Source organism: Amblyomma americanum, chromosome 7 (genome assembly GCF_052857255.1).
Source record: "Amblyomma americanum isolate KBUSLIRL-KWMA chromosome 7, ASM5285725v1, whole genome shotgun sequence".
NCBI lineage: Eukaryota > Metazoa > Arthropoda > Arachnida > Ixodida > Ixodidae > Amblyomma > Amblyomma americanum.
The window spans coordinates 46,114,705-46,130,147 of record NC_135503.1 but is presented as its reverse complement, the minus strand read 5'-3'; the positions used below and the strand labels follow the sequence as shown (position 1 = coordinate 46,130,147).

The 15,443-nt window shown below is 45.1% G+C and overlaps 1 protein-coding gene across 2 annotated transcripts in view; it reads right to left on the bottom strand.

Moving 5' to 3' along the window:
* Positions 1-15,443, bottom strand: part of LOC144099029 (diacylglycerol kinase theta) — a 70,633-nt gene that overhangs the window by 31,909 nt on the left and 23,281 nt on the right. For both annotated transcript variants that reach the window (XM_077632034.1, XM_077632035.1), the window contains exons 2-10: positions 13,723-13,802; positions 12,623-12,725; positions 11,277-11,365; positions 9,987-10,118; positions 5,969-6,146; positions 4,837-4,932; positions 3,862-3,956; positions 2,762-2,828; positions 1,490-1,631 (exon numbers count right to left, since the gene is read on the bottom strand). In XM_077632034.1, coding sequence (XP_077488160.1) covers positions 1,490-1,631; positions 2,762-2,828; positions 3,862-3,956; positions 4,837-4,932; positions 5,969-6,146; positions 9,987-10,118; positions 11,277-11,365; positions 12,623-12,725; positions 13,723-13,802 — 982 coding nt within the window. The remainder of the gene's footprint in view (positions 1-1,489; positions 1,632-2,761; positions 2,829-3,861; positions 3,957-4,836; positions 4,933-5,968; positions 6,147-9,986; positions 10,119-11,276; positions 11,366-12,622; positions 12,726-13,722; positions 13,803-15,443) is intronic.

Here is a 15,443-nt window from a genome sequence, read left to right as displayed (position 1 = left end):
TCGCGCTTATCATGGCTCCTGTGGAACTTCAGGCTGCACTTCATTGCCTTGAAGGTATAACAGTCGATAGTGCACCTAAAGTTACCATTTTTTTCGATTTTCAAGTTCATTGCACACAGATTTTTGCTGAGGCACACGTTAATCACAGACTTAAAGGAGTTTGTTTCGGGGCTAGTTGGGGATTCATAATTAGGCGACAGATGCGCCGGTAGACGGTCACACAAGAAGACACAACTGGGAGATGACACATAGAAAAGAACAGTGTAGAAGAAATCGTCCTCGTCATTTGTCCTTGTCTCCATTATTCCTCCTGGGTCCCCGCCTGCTTACGCATTCGTCGCCTAATCGCTCCTTATAAGTAAGATTTCGTTTTCTGAATAAACGTTTTTTTTTATTTCCTTTTCCCGTAGTCTGTTATTGTGACCGACTTGCTAGATGAACAGTTGTGCCCGAGAACCGACGTGTCCATGTTCACGAGGCGTGAGTTATAGTGCTGGTGGCCGTTTCCTTATCACGGCACTGCTGCGAAGCACTACTATACTACTGAGTATGATGGCTATGTACCCCAATACAAAAGAAACCTGTCATTCCCTCACCCTAGTCTGCTCAACTATGGTGCAGTGAAACACTTTTTCAATTTGAGCTGCGGCATATCGCTCAACCATACTGTTGGCTTCACGCAAAGGAAAGCATCGCACATTTATTGCTACATTCTGCAATTCCACACAATAATCTGGATTCTTGCAGTATCTGCTGAAATAAACATCAACTATTACTTCTCCACGATTGCTGCACATGTTGAAAAACCAACTTATTGACGCACCATGACGTGCCGATCTTCGTGATCATCTTTTTTTACATATATGCTGAACTATTTCACATACAAAGGAGAAGCGAACGATATTTGATCCTTTAGAAGTGCTTCCACAGAGGCAAGCAAGTTTTAACACCGGACACATTCTCACAGAAACACATTTTAAGGATCCACAAAAGAATGTGGTGTTGTCGAAGCGTACGAAGTCTGAGAATGTTTTCTAATTTTGTTTGGTTCAAGAAACGCGAAAAAAAAATGGTATCCATTGGGCAAGTATCACTTATATCATATGTAAAGAAAGTGCTGCTACCTTACGAGCTACACGATTAAGGGTTTGAGGGAATACTTCGCTTTCGCCTTTTACGGCCCTTTTATCATTTCCGTGATTGCGTGGATTAGCTGTTCACTCAGAGTGATACAGTTAACACGCCTTTCGTTCCTATTACCTATCTTTATTGAACCTCATCTCGTTTAGCATAAGCATCCGAACTAACCAACCATTCTTCGCTACTGACGTTGCGCTCTGTACGCAAACGTATTTCGCTGCTGTTTTCTTCGGCAGAGTGGCCGCCTGAGCAAAAAGCACACAGACGGGGCGCCGATCAGCTCCAGTGTCATAGCGTTGTTTCGTCATTGTTTCCCGGAGTTGCTGAGGCCAGCCACCGCGGGGCTCACCTGAGCTTTCCGGGGAAGACCTTGACGTATCCCTGGTCCGGGTTGGGAGGTCGATACCTGAGGAAAATGGCAGGTCGCTTCCCTTCCCTCCGAGTCAGGCTTTGCACCGGCATGAAGTCGCCCAGTTCTTTCTCGTTCTGGTCTGGAAGAGGACAGCGTCTCAGGAAGGAGTGCACGCACGTCACGATGCTAACGGGACCCAGAGACTGAAGCAGTGACGCCGTTATATCCCTTGTCACGGAAGAGAGGCCGGTTCGGTCAGGTACGGAGGTAAATCTTACGAACCTAGTCCATCCTAATCTTTTTTTTTTCAAGCGATGTTTATTGCCTCAGGGCATAAAGGTGATGGAATGAGAGATGAGGACGATGCTTAAATAAACTAAAAAAGGTGGACTGATCTAATGAAAGCAAGTAGTGAACGATGATATTGACCCTGTGTCCAGGCGATATAGGAATCCGGATTGTCCAGTGAGAGACCCACCGCCGCCAGGTGCCGAATTCTAGTCGGCTTCAGCTCCGGGAAAACCCACAATCTTCGTCCTAATCTTCGTCCTACGATCCTAATCTTCATCTTACTTGCATCATACCACTGTGTGCATAATATTTTAATCTCTACTTGAATAATATCGTACTCTACTTAAATTACGGCTATACTTGCATCATACTTTGCCCAGTGAGAAAGCTGTCGTCGACACTGCGTTTTATCTTTCTATTCTTGTCGTAGCGCTGACATCTGCCGATTCTTTTTCCGCACATCTGCGTCGTCACAGTAGTTTCAAGACGATGCTAACGCAAACTGAAGACACCATATCAATGTAACTGAAGTCTCTCATGACGAAGCCTTTGGCCTTATATATCCGGCACTGCTTTAATGCCGAATATTTACTCCAATTTACGCTTTCAGGATATTATTGGGGTGGGATACCAGAGTCCCCGCGAAACACTGCATAATCCAGAGGGCTATCATGAATATCGGTCGAGAATAGAGGATGTTAGGCATCCTCTAGAGGACCAGACCAGAATAGGGTGGGTTCCGGAATGAAACAGTCTACATGTGCGTGCCTCGTGTGTGCGTGCACACGATGGTTTAAATCTAAGGTATAGGCCCAGTTGCAAGCTTGGAGTTGCATCGCGGTCGCAGCGAAAATTGCCGTTCTAAAACCCACGTACGCGGAGAAATGACTTCGCCTTAAACGGGAACCTCTTCGTGAATCATTTAATATGCCCCGTAATCTACTGGCCTTCGAATAACTCGTAAAGACCGTCACGTACCGTATACATCGGTTATGTAGTAGTGCTTTGGATCTCCAGATATATGGAATGCTCGCAATGCAGCACCCTGAAAGGATACAAACAATGCCAAAGTCAAAACGCTGCGGTTGCCACTCAGTCACAAGAACGTGAAGGCGGAGCAAGATTTTTTAACTGGAGTCTAGATTAGCAATGTTTCATTACGACTGCACGACGAGTACAAGAAGAGCAGGCCACAAGCACAAAATTAAGTTAAGCATGTTTATCTTCGTGCTTATTTCTTTATTTCTGAACCGTAATATGCTACCATTTTAGTTGTGTTGCTTATTTCGCATGCGCTTTTTTTTTTTGCATGCATCAACTGCATTTTTTTTACATTTCAGTATGCATATTTGGCAAAATATGTTATTACTACCTTGAATGTTTGCATTCATTTTTTTTTCTATAGTTGCTGCGCTTATTGTAATTCTAAATGTCATTAGTTTGTCCATTTTGTCAAAGTGTACTGATACTCTGTGGCTTCTTTCTGTATACTATAATCAGTAAACGCACTGCGCGTATTACAAAAAAAAACAAAGTTTAAGCTTCTCTACCCACGCATACGATGGCAGACTGTATAGTTGATGCGAAATGAAAGGCCATGTTTTTCTTTCTTGGTGAATCAGTGAGCAAAACAAATTAAAGCAACAGTGCAGAGATCTGTTTCAGCGCCTGCCAACAAGATTGTAGTAACGTAAGCACCAGGAGCTACGCAGCTTTGATCGGTGAATAGCCAAACTGTTAGAGAAAGCCAATTCGACAATGTTATTTACGTGGTAATGATTTACCACAATAAACAACGTGTTACCTTTGGTAAACCATGTGGAGTACCATCGGCAATGATAAATGATTTGCAAAAGTTGACCACTGGTGCTTCGCATTACGAGTGAAGGCGAAGCGCTGTCACGTCTAAGTAGAAGACTGGGCGAGTTGGTATGTACTCGTACTGAAAAACAGCGCACACAATACAGGGACGAAGAAAAGAAACGACAACACAGCGCTCGTGTTGTCGTTTCTTTTCTTCGTCCCTGTATTGTGTGCGCTGTTTTTCAGTACGCTGTCACGTGCACGGATGTACTTACGATGATTTGTTCCCTAGTTGCATTGCGTGATACGGTGATTGTCCTGAACATTCTTCTCTTCATCGAGGCGTTGCCGTCGTATACTTTGATTATTTCTGGAAAGCGGAGAAACAGGCACGCACGTGATCAGTTTCTTTTCAACCACCAGAATGGAAAGGCCAAGCATATAATCCGCTGATGATTAGAAGTAGCCAACGAGCCAAGGAAATCTAATCAATATGCACTAAAAAGCTGGCAAGTTTCTGAGCTTCTCGCGCCCGCAACGTCACTAATCATAACTGCGTAAATTAAGTCAGTCGAACTCTAACAGGATGTAGCAGCCAAATGCTACAACAATAGCGCCAATCATTCTCGTTCAGGTTTAATCCATTTCTTTGCAATATGCCAAACACAGAAGCATAATTTATGTACCAGATGCATTCACAAAAATGGCAATGACCATAAAGAATGTTTGAGATATTTGTTGTCATTAATCAGTAAGTATTAATAAACAGCTTCAATGTTTGTGTCACAGGGCGTTATAGATGACTAAGCCTACAACATATACAACGATTCACCAGTGTTAATAAGAGTTGTCCGTGTTTAACCAAAGAGCAGTGAATTTTTTCTCCCTATAATAATTGCACTTACCGTCGCCGATGATATCAGGATTTCTTAATAGATTCACGTCGCGTTATTATTTGACATTTTCATATTCAGCCGCTACCCCTTGAAGAATTGATACGAACCGGGAAGGCCATTATGCAGAAGGAATCGGATTTTTAAAATTTATTTCGGAAAGAAAACTCTACATTGCAAGAAGGGTATAAAGTTCAAGATTGTTAGTAGGGGGTTTCCGCGTTTTATTGCAGTGACAGAAAAGTGAATTTTGTTTCGTGGAAAGTGCCGACAACAAAAGCCGATCTCTTTGTGAGCACACCTTGGTAACGTGTCTAAATTAAAATACAGAAAATAATTATCTTAGTAATAACATACCTTCATCTTTATCTTTTTCCTTTGGTGACGGATAATCATCAAATTCTTTGCTTTTGAGGTCCCCTGTCGATGAGAATTCCTCCGATATGCTTCTTGCTGAAATGCGAATATGAAAGTAGATGCAGTTTAGCAGCAGTTATAGCAAGCGCGCATGCGCGCACTTCATATGCATCCCATGTGCCATTAAGCCTGAGGACATCATCATCATCATAACTGCACAGGTGATTTTTTTTCTATGTTAACTCCCAAAAATAACAAGCAATGACATATCATGCATAAGTTCTGATAACACGCCTTTTTTTTCAGCTCCATGGAATCGAAATGCGCATGGCTTATACTTAAAATCAGGCTCCGTATAAATACGCGGTCATAGTTATTACTACTTCGCTCTGATACGAGCACAGTTACCGTAAAGGTTTGCAAGCTGCCATGAAAATGCGATCACATAAAAATTCTCGTACGAGACCTTTTATGCGGTCGCATAAAACCACTGTACTGCAGGTACACGAGACCCGTTATGTTTCCACTTGTGGATTAGACGTAGTCGGAACGCGTCTACGTGACGGTCCGTTACGGTAGGCAACGCGAAAACGGCCACAGCGACGGCCAATCACCATTCGCCTCTACTCCTGATTAGACTGCTCGTTTTGACGGGTAGTGCGGCGACCGCCCTGTGCGATGTCAATGTGGGCCGAAAAGACACTCTAGCTTTTAAAACACCGTGTTGAAAACGCTCGTTCGCTGATGCGAAAATTCTTCCGACGTCTATCTCGGCTGCGTTGACTTAGTTCTTCCGCGCAGATGAAGCTCCTGTGCACATCACCATTGTTTTCCGCAGATTATCCGCGAGACAGCGCGAGTGAAATAAAGTGATACGACTCCGGACTTCTATTTTACAGCTCCAACTTGAACATTAAGCAGGGAATAGAGTCTCAGTCCTCTGACCGACGTTTCGACTTCTTTTGTCCAAACATCGGCCACCGAAGTGAAGCCTCCGTTTCTTCCTATGTTCAAGTTTGCGCTGTCAAGACTGCAGACTTGGCAACATCACGTGGCTGAGTTCTTTTCGAACAAATCTAAGACGGGCGATGGGAGGTAAGGGGTAAGGAGATGGGAGAAGGAGGAGGCTTGCCTATGCTGGGGTAAGTGGCCCGTGCTAGTGTCTCCCTCCTGCGCATCTCCACACCGATGATGGTTTCCAAGGGAACGTCCGTGCGCGGAATGCTGACGGCCGCCGGCGGAAGCATGATGCTCTCCAGGACGCCGAAGTTGCACTCCTGGGACAGGGTCCGGTAACACGTGGCGTGCGCCTGCGCAGTCATGTATGGCCAAGAGGACGGGACTGTGAGCGACGCCCCTTGGGCTACGAGATACGTAGCACCTTCGGCCAGGAGCGGTGTGCAGTGAGCGGGTAAGTGAACGATCGAGTAAATGAGTGAATAAGTGGGAGAGTGAGCAGGTGTTTCAATGGCACATCTGTTGGGCCTAGCTGGTACATGATGATACAGATGAACGATGTGCGCAAAACATTCGACGAACCACATACACGGGAGAAACACAAGGACTGGCGCAACACTAACAACTATTTTATTCTTCTTACTCCAACGCATAGATATACATTTTTCCACGCTTGCGCGAGATAACAAAAAATTCCAGTCCTGTGAGGTTACTGGCAACGATGCGAGCACAAAAACTTCAATTCGGCGGGGTAAAGTGATAAGGAATTATCGCTAACACATCCTTCAGCCTTTTTCTTGATATGGAATGCTTCGAGAGCCAGCCGCGCGTGTTAGTTTTGTGCACATCGTTCATCTGTATCAGTGAGCAGGTGGGCGAATAAATAAGCTAAACAGCAAGAGCAGCAATCAATAGGCCACAGCAGGAAGGAGCCAGTACGCAAATCAGCCTAAAGGAAAGTAAGCCTGCGAACCGTAGTATGCAAGTCCTATTCAGAATCCTACGAAAGGATTGAGTAATGAAGAATAGATAGTCAAGTAACCCCTAGAAAAAAGGAGCTAGGGAACGAATAAGAAAAGGAGCCTAACCAGTCTGGTGAAAAGAACACCGGGATCTTTCGGAACATGAGACACAATCTACCACAAACTTCAAAACATGAATAAAGGACGTGTTCTTTTTTTCTCAGTGCGTACATGGCACGCCATACATGCATCAGCAACGAGATAAACGAGTAACAGGCCCAAAATACGAATGGAGATGGTTTTGGGTTGTAGCCAGGTGTAAATTCACTGAGTTCGCTGCAGATGGCACGAGTGAAAGTATAAATCTCGTTCACAAGCTTACTTATCCAAAACCCAATTGCAAGCACAACTTGTTAACCACCGAACCCCCAAAATAGCGCTTGATTTTGTTTCTTTAACGGCAAGAAATAAAGCTTCGCATTTTTTCAAGACGACGGCGCAAAAGCAAAAAATAAAGCCTGGCCAAGTTCCGTTATTGTTCCAGCAGACTATCGGCTGTGAAACAACCGTCCGTCCAGGGCCCAACCATTTTCACCTCTCAACGGAGCTCGAGTGGCGAGAGCCTTGAGTGCTTCAAGCTGGCAGTGCCCGCCGGAACTCATGTAGCAACGCCGCTCGCAGAGGTTGACCTGTTTATTTTCAAAACCCTTAAGAGTTCCGATAATCTGGAACGATGTATTGCTTCTCTTGCTGGCGTTATCTCTCTTAGTTCCCGCCGTGTTTCAAAGCTAAATGAGGATCGCCGGTAGACCCCAAGAGTGATGGGGCTCTCAGCACACTGCGTAGAGTACAGACATAGCAGCGGTCCTGGAGTGGAAGAGAATCTAATGGAGTGAAGTCGTTTTTTTTTTTTCTCGGCGTCTGAAGAACGACAACGCGTTGTTGTGGAGCATGGCGCGTTACATCCGCTGGTGGAAACTGGTGCCATATTTTGCATCGGGACGAGGCAAATGCGAACAATACAACTGAGAAGAGAACAGTGAGACGAGAATATTTTAGTTCAGCGATATTGTATAATAGTGCACTAGATTCACTTAGATGCAGGAAAGACCGCTAAGTGTTACTGGGGCCTTCCAGTATTTCTTCCTCGGCCGCTGATATTTTTTGTTTTCATGCGTTCATTTGAGAGTTCTCCAGTTCGCGCTTCATATGATGCTGATGGTGCATCAACCACCAAATACGGTCAAGTAATACAGTAGAAATTTAGCTTCATATGCTGCCTAAGTAGCGCCGTTTTTCCTTGAATCGAAGACCGTATATACAAAATTGCCTTTACACGTTAAATCAAGGAGTAATTTCGATGCCCAACAGATCAAAAGCTTAGTCACGACGATTATTATAACAAGCGTCAGCTCTTGCTCTCCGGCCAACAGTGGTAAAAAATAGTGTGACAAAAAGAAAGAGAAGCTGATATTTATTTTCTTCGTTTCACGTTTTTATCATTTTGTTTGTTGCTGTCCGTTATTTCCCAAATTCTAGTCACTGCTGTTACTGAGGCGTCGAAAACATTGGCACATAACCACGAAATTGATTGGCTACACAGTGAACAATTCAATGCATCACGTAAAATAAAAAAACACAACCTAATTGTATTCAGTTCGCGGACAAGAATGCACTGGAAAGTCTAGGTAATTCATCATCCTCGTTCTCATCGGCTTCCGAAACCCCCTCCACCCCCCACCCCCCTCCCGCAAACAGCATGGTTCTAGCGCACGCTCCAGACATTTTCGTCACGCTCATTCTCAGTGTGAACACAGCAACACGTCCGCTCCAGTGCAGCGCGGCTGCTCTTTCCTTCCCGTAGTCTCAAGAACGCGCCGATTGACGCGTGTTTGTTTTTGCTACGTCAACGCCCAGAGAGCAGAGTGGATGGCAGACATAAGGCACGCTCTTTCTCTTACATCTCGGGGCTAAAGAGACAAATAAATAATGCACCCGCTTCCCGACCGAAAGCGGGCCTCAGGAGGACAGAAGAAGCGCAGAGCCCCTCGATAGCCGCTATCTTCTGTGAATATTTTTGCTCCGCGCTCCCGCCTAAGCACATCGTGTCGCACAAAGACCGCTCTTTTCAGCAACTGTTGCACGGATATAGACGCTACTTGCAGCGTTTCGGGCACCACGGAAGAAAACAAGAATAAACTGTGCTGGGCGCTGGAGCAATGACTCGTCGTTACAAATAGTACTCTTCAGCTTGTATCTTAAGGCTGCCCACTTCAGGATAATAAAAGCTAGCCTCAGAATCCTGGTATCATCGGAGCTGCCACAAACTGCTCACAAATGGCTGCGCCTGAACACTGGTTAATCGCCATAGCCAACTCTAGTTAACGCAAATACTTTAGTAGGAAACTGGATGACATGTTTTCCAAGCGTTTCACCCCTAAAAAAGACCAGTGTCTAGCGGGGCACGCGTGTGCTCCTCAAGAAAGCGGCGGGTCTCCGGTGGTGCCGAGATTCGAACCCAGTGCCTCACGCATACGAGGCTATAGGCGGCCATCACTGCTATGGTCAAGTCTCATACCAGCAAAACCGAGTCCGCGTGCTAACAGTTTTCTGAATGATGCCCTGAATGAGTGAAGCCCGTTCTGACTTCCACAGCGCTCAGTTTTAACGAAGACTGTGCACAGTTGTGAAATGTGGTGGAAAAGTGAACGCGAAAGACCAGGGGCGTAGTTGTAGGCTGGAGGGCTCGCGTCCTACCTCCACCCACTTTTGACCTTTAAGGCTAACTTTCTTCGCATACTTCACATTTGTGAGCTTTAACTCGCCCAGCTTTCCATCTTAAAGCATGGGATGTCAACATGGCCAACACTCGATGCACCTCATTACAAAACATCATCATCATCATCGTCATCCTCACTGCACCCACTAAACTCCATGCACCTCATTACAAGACATCATCATCATCATCCTCACTGCGCCCACTGCAGGGCAAAGACCTCTCCCATGTCTCTCCAATTAACCGTGTCGTTTGCCAGCTGCACCTACGCTTACAAAATAAGCTGTCACGAGTAACAACTAGCACCAAACCTAACTACTGTACCGCGTCGGACAACGCCTAGCTGTACAGCTTAGGCGAAAGCGTGAAGTGCAAGGAAATAAGCGTTACATGGCATTCGGATAGACAGAGAGAGGCAGGAAAAAGAAGGAAGTATGAAAGCAGGGAGTACGCACCGTGATGCCGCACCATTCGCATCGCATGCCCGCCAGGCACTCGGCCGACCAGCAGGTCTTCTTACACAGCTGGCACTTGGAGTTGGCGGGTAAGTTGCCTTCCCGCCAGTGGTGGAACTGCATCACCGACGGCTGCGAAAAAGTGAGGCCCATTATGAGTGGCGCGGAACCATACTCCCTCACAAGTAATCTCACTGCTTATGAGAACCACATTGGATGTCTCTATAAGGAAAACTGAGAGCATACAAGCACGCGCAAAGTAATTAACGTTATTCAGCAGGAGTCATTGGGGGATGAAAGTAATATTGAGCGACGAACCTCGAGGGAGTCATATTTAGTGGCCATATGGAGAGGAAACACCGAATACTCGCAACCATAGGCTGAGGTCATTGTGACTGGTCATCTCTTTATTACGCTTGCTGGTCAGTCTAGTGGCAGACTTCATCAACATTTGCAGGCGGTCGATCAGCAAGATTGATCTAATTAGGCGTGAACCTAGGAACGGCAAAATCATCTGCTTGTACTGCAATTGGCAATCGTCAACATTCTCAGCACACTCTCAAATTAAACAACATAACATGCGACTGCAGGACTCTCATGCGAGGCTCAGTCCGGAGCAAAGTGAGGCATGCGATTCTGGCGTCAATAAAGGCGCTGTTCTAAATGCACTAAAATTAGGAAACGCAGTACGTACACACTACCCATATATTTTCTATTACATCCGCTCCTACAGCTGCTTGATTCATTTTCTATCACTCCGATGGCTAGAGGTAATGGGACGCCGAGCACTAAACCTACTCGCTTCATGTATAACCCTTTTCAAATCTTGTGCACTGTGATTAACGAGCGCAGGGCTCAGAGTCAAGTCCTAACCCGATGAGTACACACGCGCACCACAGGAAAAGGGGGCCCTGTGCTCTTCCTGTCTTGGATAACATAAAGATTCCATTCCAATCCTTTTCAGATTTTATTTTTTTCGCAACTCGCCTTGGGATAAGAAGTGGACAAGCGCTCGCTGTAGTTGGAATAGATCATTCGGTGAGGCGGTTCATAGTAATGGAATAGGAGTGAAGAGAAAGAATTTTCACATTATATCGCCTCGTATTCACGAAGGAAGCAGAATAAAAATAAAGTTGCTCGTTAGCAGGTCCTGGGATCTTCGTGCCGTGCTTTTAACTGTGTGTTTTAGCTTTCGTAACGAAATAGTACGATCTGCTACGCGAGCTGACACTCACGAAATGTTCATAATAAAATTAAAAGTGTGCACCCTATAGATGCCATAATACTCACTTTATTTCTACTTGGAGCATACGTAGCACACTGCTTGCAGTCTGCCACGCTGAAGTCTTGGCACTCCAAATGCACACAGTATTCACAAACTGCGCAGAGGAAAGGAAAGAATAATAAAAAAGACGTCAGTGAACAATATCGCTGCGTGCCAGGAAAGCAACGAAAATGCAACAAAAGCGGCGCAGAAGTAACGCCCCCCCCCCCCCCCCCTAAAAAAAATGCAAAGTTACAACTAAGCTCAAGGCCTGTAACAACCGCGTGTAGAGTTATGAACATCACAGCTTTTTGTAAATGCCACGATAAGTGTCTCTCATCTTTCTTGCTTTCCTGTTTATGCTCGCTGCCATTACTGAGTCATTCACCGCGAATACAGCTAATGGGCTTTGCTTCTAAGTCGTGTGGTGGGGCTCCAACAGCGCCCGTGGATTTCCTCAGTTCCGGAAAGGTGAGGACGCCAGATCCTCTCATTCTCGGGAAGTGTTGGACGCTTTTGACGCAAAAAGAGTCACGCTGTATATCTAAGAAGAAAATGTGGTGGGGTGTGCATTTTTTATAAAGCTTATGCCGAGAAAACGGTTGGTGAAGTATACATAAAAACTTCCAAACCGAATTACAAACAACGGAGCCTTTCCATAAAATTGCGAGCAGTATTGGGGTGATGCCTCGTATTCGAGATGCAACCATTCTTGAAGTAACACAACTTTATCACTGCAGATTTTGCGCCAATTACGCTTCTAACTCGCATTTTCCGTGCATGTGCCCCTCGTTTGGTGATCAAGGCGGCTCGACTACCACAAAACGCCAACGCACGTCTTCTGGCCTGACCTTCCTTGTTCTCCCAGGAAACTCTGTGAGTCAGAATCATTAAGATGTCCGTAAGTAACTTAGGTTCACATCTGGTCGACGCTTGCGCTATGTGCTCGTAATGCAGGCAGCAGCCAGCAGTAGGAAAGTGTAGCTGACATGTTATATCAACGGTCCAGTAATATGCTTAAAAGACAACAGTACGCTCCGAAGCCTTTCTTGACAAGCGCTGCAGCCAGTCTCGACGGAAAAGTTTGCTATGACCTATAAGCGCGATTTACGACGATTTACCATGATTTATAACGATTTACCACGATCCCACGATTTACCACGAAGCTGACCGGCAGCATAAGACGCCTAGCTCCTTTACACTCGTGTATCCTGTCAGTGGCCGCCTCGTGCTTCGTTTTCTTTATGCAATTCAGTTATGTAGCTGCGCGAGTCTTTTTGCAAGGAGATATTCTTTGGAATGCTGTGATGAAAAGTGGGCGAAAGTTAAAGGAGGAAATAGTCTGCAGAGGGGACTTAAGCGGGTCGCTCACCTTCACACCTAACTGCACAGTTGTCTTCGATTCGTTTCCTGCAGACGTTGCAAAACTTTCTTTTGAGGTGACCTGCTTCCGTCCAGCAGTGGGGCACTGGGTTCTGCAAGGAGGGTACGGGCATCGAAGTGTGAGAAACAGCAAGTAGGGCTATGCGATCGCGGCACTAGACTCCGACTACAGAAGAGAAGTAAAGCGTCAAAAGTATAAAATGCCACTAAACAAAAAACTAGATACAGAAATTCACCGAGACAACTAATGCCATTATGTGCCGACAGTGCGACAGCATTAGCAGCTGTTGATGCCTTTCTCAGAAATTGCGTCACTTCCCTCCAGCCAATGGAAATGTTTCGATCTGGTGACGTCACTTCGCTTCAGCCAATGGGCGAGTTTTTATGACCAACGATGCATTTTGGCCCTATGGGGACTCTAATGCTATCGCATTAAAAGAGGGCCTGCACTTTCTTTCCTGCGGAGGGGGCAAATAATGCTTGAGGCTACTCACTGTCACGTCCGTTACTGGTACGCTTTACATCACCTGAACGTTCGTACCCTGATTCAGCAGTGCGCTTAGCGAGTATGAAATTTTTCATATATGCCAAACTCTTCAGGCAAAGAAATTATTTCGCTGTACAATCTCGCCTTTTATTAAATATGCTCAACAATGAATGCAAGCTTGATGCTTGAGTAAACTTCACGCAGAAGGGTGGTCCTATCTATTCAGAATTATTCGCGAAATAAACGTGCTGCTAGACATCTAGAGATGCTTCCCGCAATAAATTGTGACTGAAAATTTCGGTACGAATAAAAGAACCTGCAATAAGCATTTTGTTGAAGCTCAGAATGGATGCGTATGCTGCAGCGTTGTACACATCTAGTGACACGGTATGCGTTTTCACTGCTAAGATTAATATCATCTTGGTCTAATTTCATGTACTCACAGACTGACAGCTTGCCAAGAAGAAAAACAGCATTCCACGTCATAGATGCTACATATTTACGAAAAATAGACGGCATAACTGAAAAAAAAACCTTCTAGCATTGTTTTTTTTTTTCAAATTTAGGCAGATTGGAGGGAGATAGAAATGTGTGGTACTTACTTTGATTACATTGATTGCAATAGTTGAACAAGGAGAAACCACAGTCTTGAGGCATCTGTCGTGAACTACAAAATTACAAACTGCAAAGAGAAAGAAAGGAACAAAACGCCACTGTATAATACACTGCAGAGCACTGTCACAAAATTCAGTGCACACTTCCGCAGCTAAGTGAGCGACTAATGCCCACTGGGTCACTATAAACGACAAGAACTGCTCTATTGCCTTTTTTATGAAATATTTCCATTGGTGTTCTCCACATTTATATTTGGAATCGCGACGTGCGTACAATATAACTACAGTTTGCTGCAAAACATAAAACAAGAGGTGGAAGGACAAGCGTATTTTTCTGACTAAATTTTCAACAAGACGACCTGTATTTGCATCTCACTGATTGTTCAACTTTGCTATGTAAAGAGTGTCAGTCAATCAATCAATCAACCAATCAATCTTTATTTAAACGTCGTGATGTTGAGAGGCACATTCAAAAAGCCAAGAGAAGGCTTGACGAGGAATGTGCTCCCTTCATTTTCCTTCCTCTCTGCCTACCGTCGACAAAGTCGGGAGTGCAAGTATAATGATGCAGGTAATGTAGATGCAATGCATGTAATGCAGGTGCGCGTGCAACTGTGTACCACGACTTGAGTCACGCGTAGTTTCCGCTACTTCTGCATCACATGGTGATCATTCGCACAACCACATCCCAGAGCAGCTCGCACACGCAGGAGACTACGTTTGACAGTAAAGTGTTGCGAGAGGCTTTCTTTGAAAGCGCTGAGCCTGCTTCAAGTCAATCCATTCTGGCTCACTAATCTTTCCTAGAAATCGTTCGGCTGCCGTTTAGCGGGTAAGAATGCATTTCTTGCAGCTGAGATAATAAAACATGAAGACGTTCTTAGATAGTGCTGTTGGTAGCTGACTCCCCTAATGTGTGGCGTCAGTCCGGAAAAGACCCATCAGGAACAGCAGCAACAATCATTCGGTAATTTGCGGAAATTGAAAAAAAAGTACAACTTAGGCCGCTTAGGCAACCAGGCGCCACGTTGGACTTCAGTGTTACAACTTCTGGGTTTACATTATAGATGCACAGTGTTTAAGTTATTCCTTTCGGTCCTCTCTCTTTGCTATAAATTTCTTTCGAGCTATATTTTCTCGCTGCTGTTTCTACCCTGCACTCTAAACATGAATACGCCTAAATGGGAGTAAAAAAGGTAAGTAAGCTAACCCCCTTTTATAAAAGGGAGTTTTATAGAGGACACAGTCTTCTTTTTATACTCCCTTCTGTTTAGAGTGCATGTAGGATGACGCAATTTCCGTTCCGTACAAGATCATCCAAACGACTAATGACGGTTTTCTTCTCATCGCCATTCGAATAAACCCGCCACTTTGTATGAACAATGGGGTTATTTTACCTGTTAAGGCACTGTGATTGTCTTCTATTGAGCCTTTTTCATTAGAAATTAAAAAAAAGCAACTTTCATTCCTGTTTAGCAACAGCAGCATCGTCGAGGAGGCAGTCACGTGTCAAGGTCTTGTTTTTCCGAGCATTCAGCAGGAGAGAGAGAAGCCGCATCACTCGTGTTGGCGAAATAAGGCACGGAAACGTCATCCGCCCACGGCAACGAAGGAGCGAAGGTGCGTGGGCTTGTCCTATTTGCGTCGCATATGCTGCGGAATTTCCCGGCGGCTGGCACGAGCGCATCTAATACCCGCCTCATCCCGCT